The following is a 24,799-nucleotide window of genomic DNA, read 5'->3' as shown; positions in this document are numbered from 1 at the left end:
CCTTTCAGTAGAGGAAAGAACAAGTGAGAGAGTGGGGTGAGAAGATTACACACACCTTCCTTTACATATTATCCTGCATGTGGTAGATAGGAGGAAAACTGAAGGACTGAACAATGAGAGCCAGCAACTGACTCCATATTAAACATGGATGCCATGTTCAGTCTAAACCACCTTGAGTTACATTTGAGGAAGAACAAACACAGACTCAATAAATGAATGAGAACTTAGTTTAATAAATGATTAAAAATCTTTAAATTGCTCAGATTGCCAATAGCTACCTGTGTAGAGGGTACAAAAAGGTAGGATTCCACTAATTTAATAACTGCCCTGCCTAATAGACAGGTAAGGAGTTTTCTATAGTTCATGCTTGGCTTTTGGCATAATGTACATAAAAATGTTTGGGTCTGGGTCCCCATTAAAACAATAAATGAAGGGGTGGGGGAATCCAATGTTAACTACAGCCAAATCATCATGAACCCCTTTCTTTCTTTTTCTTCATGAACCCCTTTCTTTCGCCCCCCTTTGCCTCCTCGCCCAAGGGACCACCGTGCCGCCGACGCCGACGCTTGCTGGGACTGTGCCTGTCGCCGGGCGGCCTCCTCCCGGTGGTTTCGAAGGTGCGCAGCTGCGCACCGCCCCGGGACTGCCGCCCACGGACATTGGGAACTCCGCGCCGGGGGACCCTTTGGAGACTCTGGGCTCGGCCTGGCTTTGGCGTTTGGCGGCCAGGTGCGAGAGGGGCCCTTTAAAACAGCTGGGGGAAAGTTTGGGAGGAGCCCGCCTGTGAGAGAGGCGGGTACAAAAGCCGGGAAACCGGCCCTCCTGGACACGCCCCCCTTTGCCTCCTCGCCCAAGGGACCACCGTGCCGCCGACGCCGCCACTTGCTGGGACTGTGCCTGTCGCCGGGCGGCCTCCTCCCGGTGGTTTCGAAGGTGCGCAGCTGCGCACCGCCCCGGGAGTGCCGCCCACGGACATTGGGAACTCCGCCGCTGCGCAGTTGCGCAGCCTCAGAGGGTGTAGGAGGCTAGAATAGCCTTAGGAGCAGGGGATGCCTACAGTGGCTAACCCCTGCTCCATTAACAGCCATAGGAGGGTGGGGGAAGGATAGGGATGCGGGGGATGCCTGGGCCGGGGATAACACCTTGGTGGGCGGGGCTCCAATTGAGGTTGTGTGGGGCAGGGGGAGGTATGGCGGTGGGAGAAGGGACTTCCGTTCCAGGGGAAGGCGTGATAGATGTATCATATCTATCACGCCTTCCTGTCCCTCTCCCAACCAGAAGGACCTGAGGGTCACTCCAACCGTGCCACAAACCCTGTCGCTGCTCCTGTGCAATGCCAGGTCCATCAATAACAAGACCCACATCCTCCAGGATCTCCTGGAGGACTCTAAGTGTGACCTGGCTTGCATTACCGAGACCTGGCTTGGGCCTGAAGGGGATGCTGTGTGGGCTCAGGCTCTTCCTGCCGGGTTCTCGGTGAAGGACCAACGCAGGTTAGGTGGGCGGGGGGGGTGTGGCCTTGGTACATAGGAACACCGTGTCCCTCACCAGGAACCACCTCCGACAGACCACCTATATCGAGTGTATTTACCTGACCCTAAAGGCTAGGGACAGTCTAGGGATTCTGTTAGTGTATCGGCCACCCCGTGCATTAGCGGACTCCCTTAACGAGCTGACACAGCTGGTCGCTGAGCTGATGTTGGAGACGCCCAGGCTTCTCGTCCTGGGTGACTTCAATATCTCCCTCACGGCCAGCTATGTTCCATCCGGTGCGGCTCGGGAATTCATGGAAACCATGGCGGCCATGGGCCTGTCCCAGCTGATACAGGGTCCTACGCACTGTGCGGGTAATACTCTCGATTTGGTCTTCTGTTCGGAGGCGGAGAATCCGTGGGTGGAAATTGCTAATATTTCCCCCTTGTCATGGACGGATCACTTCCTGGTAGAGGTGAAAATCAAGGCCTCTACCCAGATCCCCCCCGGGGGTGGTGGACCAGTTAGGATGGTCCACCCTCGAAGGCTGATGGAACCTGAGAGGTTCCAAGAAGCCTTAGAGGGGCTCGCGGTTGGAAATGACGGCGACTCTGTTGATGCCCTTACCGGTATCTGGAATACCGGTCTTTCTGGGGCTATACACAGAATCGCTCCCAAGTGTCCTCTCAGGCCCGCTTCCAATCGTAAGCCTTGGTATACGGAAGATCTCCGGGCGAGGAAGCGGGTTCTGCGACGACTAGAGTACCGTTGGCGGAAACACCTTCGCTTAAACGACAAGACTCTCCTAGACCGGCTGTTGAAGGACTATGGAGAGGCAATACGAGCAACAAAGAATTCGTTCTATGGTGCTCGTATTGCGTCCGCTGAGTCACGTCCGGCAGAGTTGTTCAGGGTGGTCAGGGAGTTAACTCAGCTCCCTCCCGCCCTGAACCAGATCCTTGAACCTTCTAAGGCCTGCTGTGACCTTTTTAATGACTTTTTTGTGGGTAAAACTTCTCGCATAAGCGAAGGTCTGAACGCCGACGTTAGTGCAGAGCCTAGGGTAGAAGTGTCCAGAGCCTCCGCGGACTATGTTACACTGGATCAGTTTGAGTTGGTGAGTACCGATGATGTGGACAAGATCCTCGGAAGTGTTCGGAAAACAACCTGCTCTCTTGATCCCTGCCCCTCGTGGTTAGCGGCCCAGGGGGGACCGGTGGTAACGACTTTGTTACGCCGGATAATTAACACCTCTTTGAGGGATGGGCGATTTCCATCGGATCTTAAATTGGCCATTGTAAGACCGATCCTAAAGAAGCCCTCCCTCGACCCCCTGGTACATAATAATTATCGGCCTGTTTCGCTGCTACCTTTCTTGGGGAAGGTGATCGAAAGGGCGGTTGCGACCCAGCTTCAGGCGGTCTTGGATGAAACGGATTATCTGGACCCATTTCAAACTGGCTTCCGGGCGGGTCACGGGGTTGAGACGGCCATGGTCGCCTTGGTCGATGATCTCTGTCTGGGCATCGACAGGGGAAGCGTGTCCCTGTTGGTGCTCTTGGACATCTCAGCGGCTTTCGATACCATAGACCATGGTATCCTTCTGGGGCGCCTGGCTGAGGTGGGAATTGGGGGCACTGTGCTCCAGTGGTTCCGTTCCTACCTCTCTGGGAGGTCCCAGATGGTGCAGCTGGGGGACGTGTGCTCCAGCGAGCGGGCCCTTAAAACTGGGGTCCCTCAAGGAGCCATTCTGTCCCCCATGCTATTTAACATTTACATGAAACCGCTGGGAGAGATCATCCGGAGACATGGGGCGCGGGGTTATCAGTACGCTGATGACACCCAAATTATTTTCTCTATGTCTCCGACTGATGCAGTGACTGGGGATGGCGTCTCTCCTCTCGTGGCCTGTCTGGAGTCAGTAATGGGCTGGATGAGGGAAAACCGACTCAAACTTAATCCAGAGAAAACGGAGGTACTAGTGATAGGTCCCCCCTGGTCCAGGAATGGCGGTGGTTCCACCTGTCCTGAATGGGGTCACGCTCCCCGTGAAGGACTCCGTGCGCAGTCTGGGGGTGCTTCTTGACTCGTCCCTTCACCTGACTGCTCAGGTGAATGCGACGGTCAAGAGTACCTGTTATCAGCTTTGGCTGATTCGCCAGCTGCGCCCATACCTGGCCCAGAGGGACCTTGAAACTGTTGTACATGCTCTGGTAACTTCGAGACTGGATTTCTGCAACGTACTCTACATGGGGCAACCCTTATACCAAACTCGGAAGCTCCAAGTAGTGCAGAACATGGCAGCACGGCTGGTCACTGGTGCTCCCAGGACCAGCCATATAACACCTGTGCTTAAAGATCTCCATTGGCTGCCTATTCGCTTCCGAGCTCAATATAAGGCGTTGGTTATTACCTATAAAGCCCTAAATGGCTTGGGCCCAGGATTCCTGAAGGACCGTCTCTCCCCGTACATTCCGCCTCGCACCCTCAGAACATCTGGGCAGCAACTCCTGAAGGTGCCTGGGGCAAGGTTGGCCGTTACGGCCAGAAGATCCTTTTCCACAGCTGCCCCAGCCCTTTGGAACACGCTGCCCATAGAGCTCCGCTCATCTACCACCCTGGCCCAATTTAGGAAGGGACTTAAAACCTTCCTATTTAATCAGGCATTCCCCGACTAAACATCCTGTGGGCCTCCCTCCTCTCTCGTGGCCTTGAGGTTGGGCTAATGGGGTCTTTTATTGTTTTTATGGACTGTTGTTGTTTTAATCTGTTTTTAATTTGTATATTGTTGCACTTTGGTGCATTCTGTAAGCCGCCCTGATCTATTTGGAAGGGCGGGGTACAAATAAAATTTTATTATTATTATTATTATGTTTATTACAGTGGGTCCTTGGTATCCGCTGGGGTTTGGACTCAGGACCCCTGTGGATACCAAAATCCATGGATGCTCACATCTCATTATATACATTGTGCTAGTAAAATGGTGTCCCTTATATATAAAGGCAAATTCAAGGTTCTTTGGAATTTATATTGTTTGGAATATTTTCAAGCTGTGGATGATTGAATCTGTGGCTAAACTATCCATGAATATAGAGAGAGCCTGAAATGAATTTTCTTCTACCTGGTATTGAAAAATCCACTTTTTATCAGCAGGTGGCATTGTTGAACAACATTCATGCTGAATGGTGCAGCACAAGTTATTTTATTATGTAATAGAATACATGGTGGTCTTTATTGGATGTTTTTAAAAGGCTATATCTTTTTTAAAAACAGGAGACGAGATAGTGAAGTTATGATCATGTTTAACATATGCTTCAATGCACATACAAAAAATATGACTGCTTCTCTCTTCACAATTTCACCTGTGAAGTGCAAGAAAGCTTTACACTGCAATGCTATGACCTTTAGAACAATTATTATGCCATTCCTCTTTAATATTATTCTACTGATTTTGGATCATTTTTGCTATCAAGGTGAAGACTATTTGAATTGGCTAGCAATTTGTCCTCTGGCCTCTTAATGTTTATTACAGTGTTTATTACAGTGCTATTTTGGGTTTGAGACACATATCTATAAATCAAGTGATCATTCTTTCCACTCCCCACCATCCTTCCAAAGAAAAGCCCAGCACTGCACCCTGACAGCTAGCTGGAATAAAGATGCCAGTTTTTGTCTTTCCACCTAACTCCAAGTCAGGTATTTTCCCTGCAGTAATTCAAGGATGTAATCAGTCAGACTGGTAATTAATAAGAATGTAGACCACAGTCAAGAAATCAGAAAAAAGCTAGGACTTGGAAGGGCAGCTATGGAGGAACTGTTAAGATCCTAAAGAATAAAGATATAACACTGAATACTGAAGTTAGGGTGGTCCATGACATCGTACTTCCAATTTTTATGTATGGCTGTGCAAGTTGAACAGGAAGAAAACCCCATTTGAAACGTAGTGCTGGAGAAAAGTTCTACGGATACTATGGACTGCTAAAAAACCAAATAAATGGATCCTAGAGAAAATCAGGTCTGAACTCTTTCTAAAAGTCAAAATGATTAAACTGAGATTGTCATACTTTGGTCACATCATGAGAAGACATTATTCATTAGAAAAGACAATAATGCTTGGTAAGATAGATGACAATAGGAAAAGAGGAATGTATGGACTCAGTCAGGGAAGCCATGGCACTGAATATGCAGGGCTGAGCAGGGCTGTTGTTGGTAGGATAACATGGTGAGCTCTTATTCATGGGGTCACCATAAGTTGATATCAATGTGATGTCTGTCAGTTAACAACGACAATTCAAGGAATATCCAGAAGACTCTGTATTTTCTTTACGAAGCAAGAGTTGGATGTTGATAAGGAACATCAACACCAGTGATGAGATGCTCTTTTTGTTTCTTTTTTGGTGGTTGTCTGTGGAAAACCGTGTACCACTGCCTTCCAGAGAAGAGTGGGCTTTGGATCCACTGGATTCAAAGCTGGACAGGCCCAATCCTGGCCCACCACCTCCATCAGATCTTGAACTGGAGGAGCTTACTCATCTGTGTTGGCCTATTACAAGGCAGGATGAGGAAGTGGCAGATTCTCCTCTTTTGGGGGACAGAGATCTCTGTGCCACACAAGTTTCCTGGGACTTCTAAACTAGCCTGGTACGCTCAGATGTGGCAAAGGTGTCATCCATCTACCAGCACTGAGGTAAGATTCAACTGCCATTTTATTTACCTCCTATATATGGATCAGAAGGAAAGTCATGTTGTCCTTCACTGTCTCTTGGGCCAACCTGGCTAATTTCTTTCTATTGCTGTCAAAGGAGGGTGAGGAGACTGTGAATGCAAAGAGTTGCTTAAAAGACCACCAAAACTATCTTCCCACACGTTCTGCAGGGGGTTGTATAAGGCAGCAGGGCTTGAGTTGAAATAAGAGATCTGCCAGTCTGCTTTTCCCGATTCCATTTAGGAGTATTCTGTAAGAGATTATTCTCCCTATACCTTAGAACTACTTATGCAGAGCTTGACAAAACAGCATTTCCAAGTTGTTTGCTTTCATCAGCAATACTTATAAGCAAATCAAACCTGTAACATAATTTATTTTAAAAATCCTTCCCATTTCTTTGTACCATTCCTTTTCTAATTCACAGTTCTCCCAGTTCACTTTAAAGATAAGCAACAAGAAAGACAGCAAATATGCTAATAAGCAAATTGACACCTACCTGCGTTCTGTGCCAAATAACTGAAGCCCTAGAATGACCTAGCTTGTTTCGGCAAGGTCCTTTGTCATAGTGTATAAGAAGGAAGTCATCCTTTAAAACAGTAAGAAGAAAGGGAAAAGTACATATTTCAGTGGGAGTAGGAACTGATCAACAGTAAAAATTGTATGCAGAAGGGCAGAACCTCAATCCGTGTTTATGCAGAAGTAAATTGCACTAAGTTCCTCAAGTTCTGTTCAGGCCCAGGGTAGCCCTCTCTGGGCAAGCCTCCTTTGGGACAGTGTTAAACAGCTGGGGTGCTAAAGAAGACCATATCTCAGGTTGTTTCCCTCTTCATCATGAGGGAAATGAATTTACACCAATGATGGGAGTGGTCTGAATTTTATCCTGGTCAGGGATATGGTTGAGTGCTTGGGAGAGCTTTGGATTCTGCGAATCACCACCAAGCACCTGATTCTCCCTTTTTCTAATTTAGAACTATGAAGTTGGAGTGATGAAGGGCATGGAGATTTCTACAGGAAATCTGAGACTGGCTCTTGTTCTCTGAGATCAGAACTCAATGGAGATCTATCCCTTGGCTACTGGGGTGCTGCTGGGTGAACCAAAGTAATAACCCATTGCAGTAGAGGTGGATATGCCTCCAGTGTGGATATCAGCTACATGTCCTCCCGGTATGGCTCCTATACCCATTCCCATTGCCTGAAAGGACCCCCCCCCCTCAAAATTGAAAATTATGCCCCCAGAAGTCTCCAAGAAGTCCAACTCTCCATTTTAAGGCTCTTCCCTCACTACTGGGGTCCACCCTGGGCAGTAATCATCCACTCACTAAATATTAGTAAAATGAGTGAGTGCAGCACATGGGATCAGAGCGCACTGGATGCCAGTTCCCCATTATTCTCTGTTGCAGTTCACTCATGCAGCACAGGGACAACCTCAATGAATTATAGTCCCCTAAACTTTGAACTGAATATACAGCATACTTACATCAAGTGATTCCAAACAATACCAGCAAAAGGCATGTTTACAGTTTTTACACATCATTTGGGCACACCCTTCATCCCGTTCAATATAAACTTTGCATTTTGGGCAGCGTTTGATTGGCGCATCATCTTCTTCCATTTTATAAACGGAGCTAGAAGAGACATTTTGTTTTAAACAGTATAAGAAATGTTTCATGTTATTTAAAGCAACAGTTCTTAAGCGCTTGGACACTTTTGAGACTGGAGTTATTTTTATATCTATGTGAATCTGTGATGTAACTGTATACAAAGATAGAATTTTGTTTTCCACTAAAAATACCCATATTTTCACATTTGCCATTAAGTCTAAATTCAAATACTGTAAATCCAATCCAGTAGCAATAAACATGTTCACCACTTCCTAATTTCTATCTAATGCATCCAGACTGAAAAGCAGTACATTGAAGGGTTGGGTTTCCCCCCCAACTATAGGTCTCAGAATCCCCAGTCAATGTAGCATTGTAGTCCCTCAAGGTAATTTTTATAAGCTCTGGTAAACTGTGAAAAACATTATGGGTTCCTCCTAAAATTTCATGTGGTGGTGCTCTGTTATAAGGCTTCATAGCATTGGCACAACTGAAAAGTCTATATTAGGTTACCTTTGTAAGCTATCTGACCTTTCTGGAAACTAAGGCCCCATACAGACAGGGCAAAATAAAGCTGCTTTAGGTCACTTAGGAGGTATGTTGTTTAAATTATGCATGCGTCCTAAGAGCCCAGAAGCCACACCAAAGCCACGATCCAGTCCTAAGGACTGGAGCGCAGCTTTGGCACAGCTTCCACACTCTTAGGACGCATGCATCATTTAAACAGCATACCTCCAAAGTGACCAGAAGCAGCTTTATTTTGCCCTGTCTGTATGGGGCCAAAGTAACATTAAGTATGGGATGGATACCTGGTATGGAGTATTTTAATGATACCATGAACCTTCACTCTTAGGCAGGTCATGCAAAAGAGCCATATTGCTACAGGTATCCACACTGACAAGAACATAAGGCTTCAAAACTCAATATTTTGTTCACATCATGGCAAATCAACAGTCTCTAAGAAGCCCACCTGAAGGACAGAAAGTGTCACTGAACCCTCTATCTCATACTCCGTGGCAACTGATATAGAGACTTACTGCCTCTGACATGGAAGAAGATCTGTAGCTATTATGACTAAAGTATTTCTTTTCAAACTGTTATGGGAATCTCCTTGAGTATATTTCTAGTTTGAAAAGTAGGACAATTTATCTGCATAAGGTTGGACTTTTTTGCTCATATATGATGACGGAAGGAAAAAATGGCTTTAAATAGCAGTTGTCTCATAAGACACTCGAGGCAACAACAGTGAATATCAGTCTTTTTTTTGTGCTGAGTGAAGCCATTGCTATTAATGTATTAAGAATTATGCCAGCCCTATTTAGTTATGTATAGCCTTGTACCTTGTCTCTCCTGGAAGAAAGTTGATTGGCATATTTTCCTGACAGCCTTGTCCTGGATGCCAATTGGATTTGCATGCTGAGCAAAATTCTATGTCACAAGCTTTGCATTGTACCAGCTGGGCATTCTGAGGTCCCGATTCCTGAAGCTGACAAACTGCTTGACAAGAAGATGATGGGCACCAAGTCCGACAAGGATCCAGAAGTACTTCTATAGAAAAATAAGGTACCATTGGAAATGGATGTAAGCTCAGTGACAGAACATAGGCTTTGTGTGCCAATGGCCTCAGGATGAAGCACTTGAATCTTGAACTGCAGCTGACAAAGACTGCTGTCTGGAACCCCAGGGACTGACTGTCAGTCAGTGCAGATAACATTGAATTAGGCCCTATACTGACTGGTCTAAAAGGTGGGCCTGTGGGTGAACTCAGGGTACAGCATCCTGTTGATGCATGTCCTGGCTCTGCCCCCAGGGTGCCATAATGCTGTGTGCCACTCCAGACAGCACATAGCATTATGACACACCTCCGACACTGCGTCCAAATGACACAGCGCTGAAGGGGCACCGGACAGCCGTGCCACGGCTATGGTACTCTTTGGAGGGCACAAAAAGGAGCCGCTTTTTGTGGCTCCTTTTTGCGCCCTCCAAAGACAGGATCGGGGCCTCAACATGAGGTTGCCGCAGCCCCAATCCTGCCAGGAAAGAGGTGGTGCCATGCCGCCCCTTAGGGATGGTCTGTATAGCCCCTTAGATTGACAAGTAACCTTGACTTACTACAAATCAACTTCCACTGGCAAAATTACAGCTGCAGAATTGACCTTGAATCATGAGGTACTCAAGAGGAATGTCCAAATCACAATAAGACTAAATATTGTATTCTAAAGAGCATTGAAAATTAAATGGATAAGGGACCACCTTTTGGGTAAAGTGCACAAATCCATTTGGACAAAATGAAAAAAAAAAAAACAGGGTGCAGGAAACATGAGTTAATTCTGCTCCTTGTCCCCTCTTTGAAACAATTAATAATGGTTTGCTTATAATGCCATGCTCAAAACAATTTGTTGTGTGAAATACATACCAACTCAGTGCATTTAGTTTAGCTGGTCTCTGAGGGTTTCTACAAGTGACATGAAGGTTGCAAACCTCTGCATGTTTACTTGGGAGTAAGCTCCACTGAACAGAAAGTAATTTATTTTTGAGGAAATATGTACAAGATTGTTCTGTAAGAATGGAATTGGTATCCATCCATCCGTTCTCAGTGTTCAGAACATAACACAGAATTCAGTGGGAAAGACCCATTTTAATTCAAATGCATATGGTAATCAATGCAACTCGTTCCATTTGGACAAATGGGGGACTTCACGTACTCCTCTTAGCATGATCTGTGCTTTGAGATGGAAGAAGTATTTAGTTTAAAGAGATTTATGATAAGGACAATGGCTAGCATCCTCTATTTCAATTATGAACTGGTTACGAATCAGTTTCAGATATGCTACAAATTCATTATCATGGCACTATGGCCATGATTGTAAATACCCATCATAACCCACCTTAAACTCAAGGGAGTGGCTCTGAATGATGGATGTCTGCAGTGGAGGTGAATGGGGTGCTTTAGGGTGACACAGTCAGCCCTGAGCCATGGTGCAATGAGAAGTAGCTTCATCTTGTTGCCATGCAGCTTTGGGGCAGGAGCGGGCTAACCACATCATTCTGAAGTGCCTCACTTCCTCACACCTCAGACCACTATTGCTTGAAGCAGTTTCCTTGAGTTTAAGATGGGTTCTGGGGGTCACATCTGGGAATTCCTTGGCGATATAGGCTCTTGGCCAGAATTTTAATTAGATGTTTTTGTTCACTTTCAGACTATTGAAATGTTTTTTTCTAGAAAATGAAGTATCTTAAATGCACATGTTGTCATTTTAATAATCCTAACTTATGCATGCACACCTGAATGTAAATCCTACTGAATAATTAGTTTTTAGGTAGCTAGGTACAGGATTGCACTATAAATCTCATTCTTTTTGTACTTAACTTTGGCTGGATTGGGTCATGAAGTACATACAGTATTTTGTGATCTTGTGGAAACACTTCACTCAAGATTCTCATTAAAAAAATCTCTGACAGTAATAAACTAGTAAGATACGGTCCTAGGAATAAGTCTTTGATATTTTGTTTACAGAGCAGTCTTTTAGAGAAGTCTTCTCCAGGCGTGTGCAAATGTGTGAAAGAGTGGAACTGTGCCTCCTAGTTTCAATTCCAGAACACATGCCTGTTGAAGCAGTGCCTGGGAAAGTTACCTTTTTAGACTATAACTCCCAGAATTTCCAGCCAGTTTTTTTAAAAAAAATCAAGCTCTGGCATTGGACATGGACTGCTGAAAGTGAACCCTATGCATAGGTTTTGCGTTTGTGTAAGTTTGCTTTTGTGGCTAGAATATTCTGAAAAGAGTTACTATGTCTATGTAGGTATTTCCACACCATGTTTGGTGCACTTCACTTTAGAGATTTTCAGTCAATTAAACATGGTTAACTTTGTGCCTGATTGTGCCCCATGCCTGCAAGAACAGAAATGATGCAGAAATAAAGTTGTAAACTATGTCCCTCCACCTCACCAGAGGCTGTAATAGGATTCAATGGTACACTTTAAAAATAACACTCAAAACTTACTTACCCTGCACTTACAAAGAAGGCCTATGTACAGATTTAGGACATAAATGTGTATGAGAGACAGCACGAGAAAGCACACTAGCTGGCTCTCCTGGACACTTATCTACTCACTCATATAGCTTTATGAACAGGTCATGAATGCATATTCTAATGCCTATTAAATCCAAATATCTTCAAATATATGGACTAAACGTATCACTACATAGTTTGGGTCTGCTTCTGGTGGTGTATCTACACAGGCAGAAAAACTCACCCAACTATGGCTCATGTGATTACTGTCATCTTCCAGATTACTCCAATCTCATCACATTGAGTGTGGTGTTATCAGTCACCATGGACTGGGAAACTGCTGTGGGGTGAGTACAGATTTTCCTGCCATTGTAAACAAGACCTAGGTTTTGGAGCCAAGATTGCTGCTGCAGTGTACTATACCTCTTTCAAACTGTAGTTTCTTATACCTCTGCATGATTTCCGATGCAACCATATGCTCAATCTGTTGGGAGAAAAGAGAGAAGCAAACAGCTGATTAATGACTGCTGTAACGGAAGTAATGTTAGGCAAACAGAGATACAACAAAGATATTGTACAATAGTTATATACAGGTATTGGTAACACATATGGGTACACACCAAGGGTCCCTAACACTAATAATAGAACAAAATTTAAGGTAAATAAAGAGGGTTATGTTCTCAGAAACATACTTCATTTTCTTGCAGATGACCTCGTTTTGGGCAGGCAGCATCAGGGCAACTAATTGCTGTTTCTAGGCCTTCCTTAATCAACAGCTCCACATACTGTTTCAGGCACTGCAAAGAAGTCAAAGAAGGAATTATAAATATACAGTGACAAACACTCACACAAAACATTCAACAAACTTCTTCAGATGCTGTTAAAACAGGTTGAGTATTCCTTATCTGGAATTCAAAAACTGAAATATTCCAAAATCCAAAATTGTCCACAAGGGTGGCTGAGATAGTGGCACCTTTGCTTCCTGATGGTTCGATATACACAAACTTTGTTTCATGCACAAAATTATTTAAAATATTGCATATAAAAGTGCCCTCAAGCTATGTGCATAAGGTATATATGAAACATAAATGAATTTCATATTTAGACTTGGATCCCATCTGCATGATATCTCATTATGTATATGCAAATATTCCAAAGTCTGAAAAACTCTGAAATCCAAAGCACATCTGGTCCCAAGCATTTCAGGACCAGAATCAACCTGTATCCTCTTTCAGTGGAGCTTCTTCAATGCTGTGAATACCTCAGCCAATATTACACACAGCTCACAAAAATCAAGGTGAAAACATCTGGCAATTTCACTTTCTTCCACATGACAATTCCTTAAACACTCAAGTTATCCTCATCCCATTCAGAAAGGAATTTGCAAATCCTGCTAAGTGCTTAGCAAAAATAAACCAAACAAATTCCTCAACTGTTTGTGATGCAAATGTTCAATAGCCTTAGCTATTCTCATCATGGAGAGAACCAATTTCTTTCTGCCCTCCATACAGCTGTTAAATATGATGGATGTCATAAAAAGTAGCTATGCTAATTTAGTCCCACACATGTGGCTGAACAAACCAACATAGACCTAAGCAACCTAATTCCTCTGTCAGGAGGGATAAATTTGTCAGTTTTTCTTTCCCCAACACATTCATTTTCCCATTTCAGGTTCTTTTCATTGCATTTATGAAAAATTTGCAAATTTTGAAAAGAATTCTTATTAAAGAATGGACAAACAAAAAGCCTCACCCACAACTCCAGAAAACCAGTCTCCTTATGCAAGTATGCATTTAGACCCCATCAGATAACTCCAGCAACATCTGACCTGCCCATGGTCCAGTTCATATATGACGGATGAACCATAGTTTCAATATCAGAAAAATGCTGGTGGCATCCACTCAGCCCATACTGATCCACTCTTGTCCTTTCTAGTTCAGAGACACTGCTATGACATCAAAGGTAACTACAGATATCTGTAAATGGAGTCAATCTGAGTAGCATGATAATCAAAGTCTGCAGTGAAGTAACATTTGCAAACAGAAATCAGAAAATACACAGACAAGCAGGCACACACATATACACAGAGAGATTTTCTTTTAGTTGTAGCAAGTATAGTTAACTTTAAGTAAAGTATGTATGCAATGACACATACACAAACACATGCAAATACACTTAAGAGTCAGCGTGGTGTAGTGGTTTGAGCACTGGAGTACAACTCTGGAGATCGGGGTTTGATTCCCCCCTCAACCATGGAAACCTACTCGGTGACATTGAGTGACTCACACACTCATCCTCAGAAAATTCCATAATAAGTTTGGCTCAGGGTTGTCAGAAACAACTTGAGGGCACACAACAACAACAAAAACACGACATATATGCAAATGTAGCTACATATAAAATATATGCCTACATAAACTATAAAATATATTTAGCATATTTCAAATTGTGATTTGACATATAGCTGTTGGCTAAACCATGGCTTGGTAGAAATGGTTCAACCAGGTTTAAAATGGGGAAGATTTTTAATTACTGTATTTTCTGGTGTATAAGACTACTTTTTAACCCAGGAAAATCTTCTCAAAAGTCGGGGGTCGACTTATACACCGGGTGTCATCTTATAGAGCAGGTGCTGAAACTTCCATGCCAGACTGGAGAATCTGCGATTGCCGCATATTGTCCGGGATTGCTGCCAGTAATCTCTGACTTATGCTGATAACCAAGCCTGCAGCCAACACGTGTAGGCAAAACAAACCTTGTGGAGAAGCAGTCAAAGAGCAAGCTGAGGAAACAAGCCGGTGTCGGGGTTGCAGAAAGTCAAGCGTGCCGAAAGACGAGCCGTAGTCAGGAAGCCAGAAAGCAGCGTGGTCAAAACAGTCCGAGGTCACAATAGCCAAGAGATAACAAAGGTCCGGTCCGAGGTCAAGGTAGCAAGGTAACAAGATGTCTGGAGCTAGAGCGACAGCAATCACACCAAGGGCTCATGCAATAAACTCTAGCAACAAACTCAAGCCTCTCTTCCACTTAAATCAGGGAAGCTCTCCCTCAAGCCACCTGAGGCTGGTTTGCTAACTGTCTTTCTGCAATCCTCCTGGATCTGCGCCTGCAAGCACTCTCGGCTCTTCTCTCCTGATAAGAAGGTACTTGCAGGCATGCCTCGTCTCCTGAATCACCACTAGGCTGTGGTACCGAAGGAAGCCTCTCTGTGGCACTAGGACCTGGGTGAATCTCCTCCTCTGGGACTGGAGGATCACAGCTGGGACCTGCCAGGGCAGGAACAGCACCTGGCGTTGCCTCAATCAGCCCTTGCTCTGGAGGAGGCTCATCCTCCTCCTCATCCTCCGAGAGCTGATCTTGGCTGGCCATGACACATATGGTGGAGGGAGCTCAAAAATGGTTGTGGGGTATGAAAAAAAGAGCTGTGTTTGCACTACCGCTCTGATAGTCTTGGGGACAGGGAGGGCAGGGCAGGCAGAGAGAGCTGACCAATCCAAGCAGGCTTTGTATACAACAAGTTTTCCTGCTAAGTACCTGCATGTCATAAGCATTTGAATTAAAATTAGCATATTGAAATCAAATCTGATGTTTTTAAAAAAAATTATTTGGTGTATGTTGGAAGAAGGATAGTCTTATACGGCAAGTATATCCCAAACTCTATATTTTAAGTGGAAAAGTTGGGGGTCGTCTTATACACCCAGTAGTCTTATACGCCGGAAAATACGGTATTTAATTTTATTTATTGGATTTATATCTGACCTTTCAACCAAAATGAGATTCAAGGTGGGTCAAGGCAATGACAGTATCAAAATCAATTTACTACTTTAGACTAGCCTAGAGTTTTGCTCATCCAGCAGCAATGTGATGTTTTTTGTTTTTGGAGGGAAGTGGATTCTTTTCAACTGCAAACCACCCCAAGACATATCACAAACTACTATCAATCTGCAAAGGAGCTCATATGGCACTGTAGCTTCAGATCAAGAAACCCATCCAATCTGTTCACTTCTTTGTTTCCTTCCTGGCCACTGTTCTGGGCTCACAATAGGCAAGGGTCTATAGACAGTTATTGGGGGGGGGGGGGGGAGGAGAGGACTGCTGTTGCTTTGTTTCATAAGAGCAATGAAGTGTTCCCTTCCTGATGTGAACTGCCCACTCCCACAGACCTCCCCAGGATGCTCTTAGCAACCATTAAGCCGTTCCCAACCTCAAGGGTACAATGCCAGAGCATTTTGTTATAATCGTTTTTATTTATATATAGCTCTTTCCACCCACAGTGCTTTATATAAGAACACAAATGAGCCAGGCTTTTGAATAGGCCTGCCAGTGGAATACCCAGGTGGCATTTATTCAGAGTATCAGATAATCCACCAATCTGAAAGGTCGCCATCATTCAGGGTTCTTTCATACAGCACAGAGTATTTATAAAAACAACAACCAAAAACAGAGAATTCAGGATGATTGGATATTAATGGTTATATAGAAGAAACGAACGGTCTGAATGTAAAAAATGTATAAAACCATTTTCTCCTTTGACTCAGCTCTCTGACTCTATAAACACCATCTTAAAACCATTGAAAAATATGCATGTATGTCTGGCTACCACAGTACGGAAATCAACAGACTCTCTGTGTACTTTCAATACTTTGCAGTCTCTTGAGGCAGATATCTTTTCCTTTTGATATGTGTGTTTATTACATGAAAGTTAGGTAAAGATAAAGTTTTCCCCTTTACAAAATTGTCAAGTTGTGTTCAGCTGCAGGGAGCGGTGCTCATCTCTTTTACTAAGCCAAAGAGCCAGCATTGTCAAAGACAACTCTGTGATCATGTGGCCAGCATGATTGAACAGAATGCTGTTACCTTCCCGCTGAAGTAGTACATATTTATCTACTTGCACTTTTACATCCTTTTGAACTGCTAGTTTGGCAGAAGCTGGGACTAGTGATGAGAGCTCACTCCATCCCACAGTGCGTCTGTCTCAAACTGCTGAACTTGCCATCATTAGTGTCAGCATCTTAACCACTGAGCGACCACATGTATACCACATAAATTCTAGTGTTAACTAATGCAGTGTGCCTGCGTCATACGCAGGTGCACTTTATGCGGCTTTCAGCATATGCTGAAAGCCATGCACGAGCCCCATTCATTTAAATGGGGCTCGAGCATAGGCAGAATTCCCTTTACGCTGGTCTGGAATGGATCCCCCATGTAAAGGAAGGGCAGACTGTATGTTAACTAATATATGTCAACAAATATGGAAAACAAAACAGTGTCCAACAGACTGGAAATTATCAATATACATCCCCATCCATAAAAAGGAGACACAAAAGACTTTCCCATGGAAGCAACATTCTGCTGAAAATATTGAGCAGTAGTGAGACAGACTCCAACCATACAAGAGAAGAGAAATTCCAGAGGTTCAAGTGAGATCAGAAAAGGAAGAGGCATTAAGAACTGAACTGCAAACATATGATGGCTAATGGAGTGCACCAAGGAATTCCAGAAAAAAATCATCATGCACTTTATAGAGTATAGCAAAGCTTTTGACTGCATAGATCAAAGAAATAGGAGTGCCTATGACAGCATACTACTAGCAGAAAACATCACTGACTTGGAACTATTATTAAAGAAGATCAAAGAAGAAAGTGTGCAGACAGGTTTAATGTTGAACATAAAGAAAACAAAAATAATGACCACAGACTAAAATACATTTAACCTAGACAATGAAGAAATCAAAATAGTAAAAGAGTTCCCATACCTTAAATCAAATATTGATCAGGAAGGAGAGTGTAGTCAAGAAATCAGAAGAAGACTAGGAATGGGAAGGGCAGCCATGAAAGAGCTAGAAAATATTCTGAAGTATAAAGATATATGAGCACTAAATTAAGAATCATCCAAGCCACAGTATTCCCCACCACTATGTATGGATGTGAGAGTTGGACAGTTAAGAAAACAGATAAGAAGAAAATCAATTCATTTGAGATGTGGTGCTGGAGAAGAGTGCTGGACGACCAAAAAGACAAACAAGTCCTTAAGCAGATCAAGGTGAAATCTCCCTGGAAGCCAAGATGGTCAAACTGAGGCTGTCATACTTTGGGCACAGCATGACAAGGAATGACTCATTAGAAAAGACAATAATGCTGGGAAAGGTGGAGGGAAGTGGAAACAGAGGCAGACTGCATGCCAGATGGGTGGTCTTAATTAGGAAGGACATGGACCTAAGCAAAGAAGTGGAGGACAGGGAGTCTTGGAGGTGCTACATCCACAGGGTTGCCATGGGTGGGGGAATGACTCGAAGGAAGTTAACAACAACAAAACCCAAGCTTCTTTCTTCCAAAAAGCTCAAGGTTCACCCATTGCTCCCATCCTCATCACCAATCATCCTCACGAGAACTTTCCACTTTAACTAGAATGGCATTGGCCAAAGTTCACCCTTTAGTATTTTCCATGACTAGGGACTAGTAATGTAATTAATGTAAGGGACTAGATATGTAAGTATATTATGCAAACTACTGCCAATGTTTGCACATTGACATTAATGCTTAATAGTCTTCACTTTCCTGAACAAATTTGCATCCATTTCCCCTTTATCTGCTGAAAATGTGCAGCTATGCAAGTCCACACAAAGTGGGCCGACAGCCACATGTTCGATAATGCATAATCACATGGACAATCCCTAAGTAAGAAATTTCAAGTGGGGTTTCCCTAGTCCCACTCCAGCCATGCAGCACACCAGATGTCTGTTCTTTGAATACCATTGTCCTGATCACCAGCTGTCCCGGTTACATACTGCCCCTTAGTCCTTCTCTCTGTTTTTCCTTCATCTTTGTTTCTGCTTCCCTTCCCTTCTTTTTTGAAAAGTAGCGGGGCTTTACACATAAGATTTGGAAAAGGGATCCTGTAACTGTAATCCTTAACAGATCTTGGACCAGGATGAGATTACCTAGATTACCATCAAGTTGGACAATGATGGTAGGTTAGGAAGGTGGCACAGAAGAGTTGGCAACAGGAACAGAGGTTTGCCTTTGCCCCCCACCCTGCTCTCCATTCGCAAGGTGACAGCTGGGTGCGAAGGGATGGCTGTGGTTTTACCATACTGCATCCGGCTCAAAGACCTGTGAAGGATTATAGTTGCAGGAATCCCTTCCTGAATCCTATCTGGCAATTCTAGAGGTGGGTGACTTCCAAGCAGCTGAACTGGATCCTGTTAGCCTCCCTCAATTTGAACTCCAGAACAAATCAAGCACAGTGTCAAGAAAAAAAGACCATCACCTTACCTATGAGAGAGCTCTATTTGCCAACCAACTTTCCTGGTTGGCCTTTAGAAAGAGACATATTTTTGTTTTCTTTAATATCATAGTGTGCTGTAATGCTGTTTTTTTGTTGTTGTTTTTATTTTGTTTGATTTTTTGCTGGTTTTTTATTTCTTATTTCTTGTTCTGTTTTAATATGCTATTTATATTGTCTTAAGGTCAGTTGGTTCAAAAATCAGCTGCCTCATGAAACAAACAGAATACTAATATTACAAAAAATACATGAATACATGAGAATAACTCAATATCATTTACCCACACACTATACCTGAAGAGTTTCACTGAATCATTTCTATAGCAACAGGGACTCTATTGTTTGGCAAGCATCTGTTAAATCTCCCACTCTGGTTCCCCCTCTACCACGTTTTTCCTCCAAGACAATAACTAGAAACTGACAACTGATTTATTGAATATATACCCAGCATTTTTCTATATTAGGATGGGAATCATGCAGCCCTCCAGATGTTGCTCAACTGCAACTCCCAGCAGTCCTTGCCAGCATGGCCAATGGTGAGGAATGCTGGTACTTGCAATCCAACAACTTGAGAAAGTTTATATAATTCTCACTCTATTCTACATATTAGTGCAGGAATAGTAGATCTTGTTGGAAGAGTAGAAGCTACCTTTCTAAAAAAGCCAGATAGTTAATTCCTCCAAGACTCCCATATATTCCAGTTAAGAAGCCTATCTGTGTAGCCCTGTGTTAAAAATTTCTCCCATCTCTACTTCATGCCTCAGATTGATGGGAGGTTTTGGCACACTGTGGAGGATATAAAATGGTGACCAGATTGACCACACAGTTACTGTTGCTCCCACTAGCAACAACACAACAATTTTAAGAGAGAAGGCAGGAGAGAAAGCTACAGTATGCTACAGCTACTACTAATGGTTAACCCAGAGATTAAAAACTTTCCTTTTGATTGTAACTCCAAGAAACCTTCCCCACCCAGCCAGCAAACATGCCCATGGTACTCTGGGAGTTGCAATCCAAAACAGTTTAGACTGAACCCCACCTGAGAAACTGCTATGGAATTATTCTTCCTTCCTAGCGAAATTTGGTGACACTGGCCTAAATCAAGGACAGGAATCTTGTGGAATGTTGCTGAAATGCAACTCCCAGCATTCCTCATCTTGGTGATGCTGACTATGGCTGTTGGAAGTTTCAGTCCAACTACTATTTAGAGGACTGTACAATTACCAACCCTGATCTAAATGCAACCACTGGTCACAATTAAACTAGACATGATGAAACAACGGGATTTCCGTATGTATTGACTTATCATTCAGCAAGTGATTCAGTGGATTTGCTCATTGGGACTAGCAACTGGATTTAGAGCACTGTCTCCACAATTGTTCTGTCTAGAGCAGGGGTAGGCAACCTTTTTGAGCCAGGGGCCGGGTTGCTGTCCCTCAGACAACTGGGGGGCCGAAGCCAAAAAATAAATAATTAAATATTTTTTTTTAAAAAAATTAATTAGATAAATAAACCAGGACAAATGTAGGACAAAATTTTCAAATGGAGGATACTTTTTTTAAAAAAGGACACGCAAAAAAAGTTGCTGATTTTTTTAAAAAATGTTAATACAAATGCATGTTTCGGAGGCTTCTATAGACAATTGCCCCCCTTGCCCGCCGCTTTCCCCCATTGCTTGCCGCTTGCCCCCCCTTGCCCACCTCCTCCTGCCAAAGGCCCTTTGCCCTCGTGCGAGAGGCCACAGGCTCCGGCGGCAGGACCGGGCGGGGGCCGGTCCCAAGGCCTTGCTGGGCCGCATCTGGCCCGCGGGCCGCAGGTTGCCTACCCCTAGTCTAGAGATATAATGAAGTCTTTTGAGAGGTCATTTGCACACAGGTACAGTACAGTACCTAAGTGGACCTTATTATGAATGGGATCCCTTATTCTCTTTCACAGAGTGTAGGATTCTGTGCACTGATTGCCATTCCAGTGAAATAAAGATGGAAGCCTTTATTATTGGCAGGTGAGTTCTCTGCACATCACAGATCTACATCTTGACAAGAGAGATTGGAAAGAAGCACCTTTCCCCTTTAAAGTGAGCACTATTAATTCTCATTTGACATACTCTCCAGTACTTTGGCCTGAATGGAGAGAAAGGACAGTCATTTTATTGCAAGGCCTCAGCAAGATGGATCTAGGCTGCAAGAATACTTTTCCTCCTTCTCTTTTGGAAATAATGAATGTGAATTAAAATGGAAAGGAATACATTTTTAATGACAACATTTAGCTTTCACAGAACACTTTTAGAGATGAGTGCACTTTGCAATTATGAATGATTAAATAAAAAACAAAAAGGCTCCCGCCTCACCCTGATTGGAAATTTTGTCAAGGTTAGTCAGAGTTTTCATCCCCTTTCCTGACACCTTCAGGTAAAAGTCAGCCATTTGGCACTCAGGTTTCATTAATAGGATCACAGGGCCAATTAAAGAATCTGGAACCCACTAGGAGACCTTGGGCATGTCACACTCTCTCAGCCTCAAGGGAAGGCAATGGCAAACCTCCTTGGAGCCAAGAAAACCCCATGAGAGATAACAACAACAACACAGTAGATAACAATGCCTCTTCCCCAAGTCATGGCCACTTTCATCAAGGTTTTTGTCTTGTCAGTGGACTGACAAGTAGAAGAGGATACAAATCATTACACAAAACGTAAAATACTGTGCTGTCATTATACATAAAAAGTCTGAGAGCAGAGTCTCTTTGAACACATACTAAAACAAATCTATTGCAACAGAAGAAAGACATTATTTTGTCCTTAACTCCCTCCTCCCACAGGTTCTCATGATGAAAAATCTCACTTGCTTTTCTTTATTAAATACCATTAATGAAATTTAGGGGTGCTGAAGAGTTTCAAAACCAAGCATCACTCAACACCATCTACATAGCAATACTGTATGCTGAACATCTTTGCCCTGTTGTTGTATGCCTTCAAGTTGTTTCCAACATATGGTGACTTTAAGGTGAACCTAGTGTGTGGTTTTACTGGCAAGATTTGTTCAGAGGGGATTTGTCATTCCCTTCCCCTGAGGCTGAGAGCATGTGACTTGTCCAAGGTCACCCAGTGTGTTTTATGGTTGAGCGAGAATTGAACCCTGGTCTCCAGAGTCCTAGCCCAACACTCAAACCACTACACCATGCTGGCTCATTACTAGAAGCCAAATCTCCAGATACAGGTTGAGTCTCCCTTATCCAGAATTCTGAAATCTAAAAGGCTCTAAAAGAAATACGTTTTTCCCATGGGTCACTGAGATAGTGACACCCACACTTTTTGATGCTTCAAGGTACCAAGTTTATTTAATGCACAAAATTGTTACAATTGTTGTATAAAATTATCTTCAGGCTATATGTATAAGGTGTATATGCACATAAGTGAATTTTGTGTTTAGTCTTGCATCCCATCTCCAAGATATTTGTACATATATGCAAATACTGATACAGTAAGCATTCACTATCCACGGGCTTCCCATCCAGGGATTTGAACTTCTGCAGACAGCAAGCGCCGTTGTTCTTAATAAAACTGCATGCACACAGCCACACTAGAAGTCACATAGGGAACAATGGGACTTTTCTTCTCTGCGAAGGTGAGGAGTCTAAAATGGATCCCCCATGGATACGAAGGGATGACTGTATTCCAAAATCCATAGCAACTGTGGTCCCAAGCAATTAAAGGTTAAAGGAGACTCAACTTGCATAGGCCTAGTAGGCATAAAGTGAGCATTAGCACTGTAATTTGGAGAACTAGGGCAATGCCAGTAGCACTAACCTTCCTTTGTGTTCTGAAAGTGATTGAGGAGCATAGCAAGCTTTCCTTACAACCCTGTTCTGAGGTGGAAATGCTGAGAAGGAGAAGGAATACTGTGAAGGGCAAAGAAGACTGAGGAAACGGACCAGAGAGCAAATGACCTCCTTAATGACTTGCACATAATTAAGTACCAAATGATTAGTTGCCAAATTAAAAGTCTGAAGAAGGTAATCATGAGTTTAAACCCCCCTACGTTCTGCCCAGCTTTCTTTTACAGAATGCTAAGCTACCATTCTGCTGCCTCTTTCATACATACACCAGAAGAGAACAGCTTGACATCCTTGGAAAGCTCTAATATTTTTCCCACCCCCACAACAGACAACTGTAGGCTTTAAAATGTGCCCATTTCTGGCACCCTTATTACCACACTAATCCGACTCAGCTGGCTAGAAGCAATTCCCTGCAAAACATCAGTGCGTTTTTAATCATGGTTGCAATTTGTCCTGGCCTCTGAGGGTGGTGACATCTACACTACAGAAATAATGCAGTTTGATACCACTTTAAGTATTATATCGCCATCCTAGAATTCCTGGGATTTGCAATTTTACAAGGTCCTTAGCCTTCTCTGGCAAAGAGTGCTGGTGCCTCACAAAACTACAAATCCCTATCATTCTGTAGAAGGAGCCATGATCTTAAAGTGGTGTCAAACTGCATTATTTATATAGTAAAGATGCAGCCAGAGACACAAGAGGCGTTTCCTTATACAGTATTGGCATGGGGCTATAAGCCGAATTCTAGGAATACAGGAACTCTCCCCAACTTCCCCCACTCCATCATTCATCCATGTTTCAAAGTCTGGTGCAACAGACACAAGCATGCCCCATCCTTCCTCTGCCATCAGATCACAATGTTTTCCACAAAACCAGGTCACAAAGACCATTAATATAAATATATGGCACATACAGTAAATCCATGTTCTTATAGGCAGTCAGAAAACCAAAACAAGGAAGCAAAACCTGGCTGTCTCTCTCGTCTTCCTGTGGATTGTTGTGTTGCACTTTAATTTCTCTTCTAATGAATTTTGTACATGACCTTAGAATTTTAATAACAAAGTACATTTCAAGTAAATAAAGATAATATAAACACAAATAATGGAGGGCTGTACAATACATTCTCCCACAAAACAGCACTTTGAATAAAGCCAGCCAGGATCTTTTCATCCCCAAATGGTCAAGTTATGCTAATGCGTCAAAGAAATTAGCCCTTATGAACTCTTTTTCAACAAGATTTCAGGAAATGCCAAGGGAACTAGAATCAGTCAGTTCTACACATCTCTGTCAGCACACACTTGAGCATAGGTATAGGAGCTGATTTCATTCTATGAAATACCACTTTCTAAATAATACATTTGGCTCCATGCACAGGGATTTAGAAAAAGAAAATCAATCTAAATTGATGTAACACTACCAGATAAAAAGGAAATAAAAAGATGTTCCAGTAGTTCTAGCCAATGCACTACAACAAACCTCAGCTCACTGCAATGCTTGTTTTGTTAAGTAACTTGTTCAGGGCTGCAAATGGTATATAAAGTTGGTTGTGGAGGACCCAATGATCTCAGGCTTTGTGTTTATGGTTTTGTTTTTTTTTTTTTAAAAAAGAGTCCAACAATAAGAAGCTTTCACACAGCTATGAACCTAGGCTAATACTCTTCACACACATCACCTTAAAGGCCACTATTGGGTAATCAGCATCTGATCGACAAGAGTACTCTCAAAACATTTTGTCAGATTCAAACAGGACTGGAGATTGTTGGTCTGGTTTGTTCAGTTCTGTTCTAATCTCCAATTAGAAATAGAGCAAGTAAGGCAATTTAGATACTTAGGAATTACATTCAGGTACCTGGACAGCACAGCGGGCAATTTCTATTCAGAACACTGCAAATAGCAGC

At 43.2% G+C, this 24,799-nt stretch overlaps 1 protein-coding gene across 3 annotated transcripts in view; it reads right to left on the bottom strand.

The window, feature by feature from the left end:
• RNF144A (ring finger protein 144A) overlaps positions 1 to 24,799 on the bottom strand; it is a 75,820-nt gene that overhangs the window by 5,744 nt on the left and 45,277 nt on the right. For all 3 annotated transcript variants that reach the window (XM_042445527.1, XM_042445529.1, XM_042445526.1), the window contains exons 3-7: positions 12,482 to 12,586; positions 12,213 to 12,273; positions 9,117 to 9,324; positions 7,656 to 7,803; positions 6,675 to 6,764 (exon numbers count right to left, since the gene is read on the bottom strand). In XM_042445527.1, the coding sequence (XP_042301461.1) occupies positions 6,675 to 6,764; positions 7,656 to 7,803; positions 9,117 to 9,324; positions 12,213 to 12,273; positions 12,482 to 12,586 (612 nt within the window). The remainder of the gene's footprint in view (positions 1 to 6,674; positions 6,765 to 7,655; positions 7,804 to 9,116; positions 9,325 to 12,212; positions 12,274 to 12,481; positions 12,587 to 24,799) is intronic.

The sequence above is a fragment of the Sceloporus undulatus genome, chromosome 1 (genome assembly GCF_019175285.1).
Source record: "Sceloporus undulatus isolate JIND9_A2432 ecotype Alabama chromosome 1, SceUnd_v1.1, whole genome shotgun sequence".
NCBI classification, from domain to species: domain Eukaryota; kingdom Metazoa; phylum Chordata; class Lepidosauria; order Squamata; family Phrynosomatidae; genus Sceloporus; species Sceloporus undulatus.
Note: the sequence above shows the minus strand (reverse complement) of the source record. Positions and strands in the feature narration are given on the sequence as shown.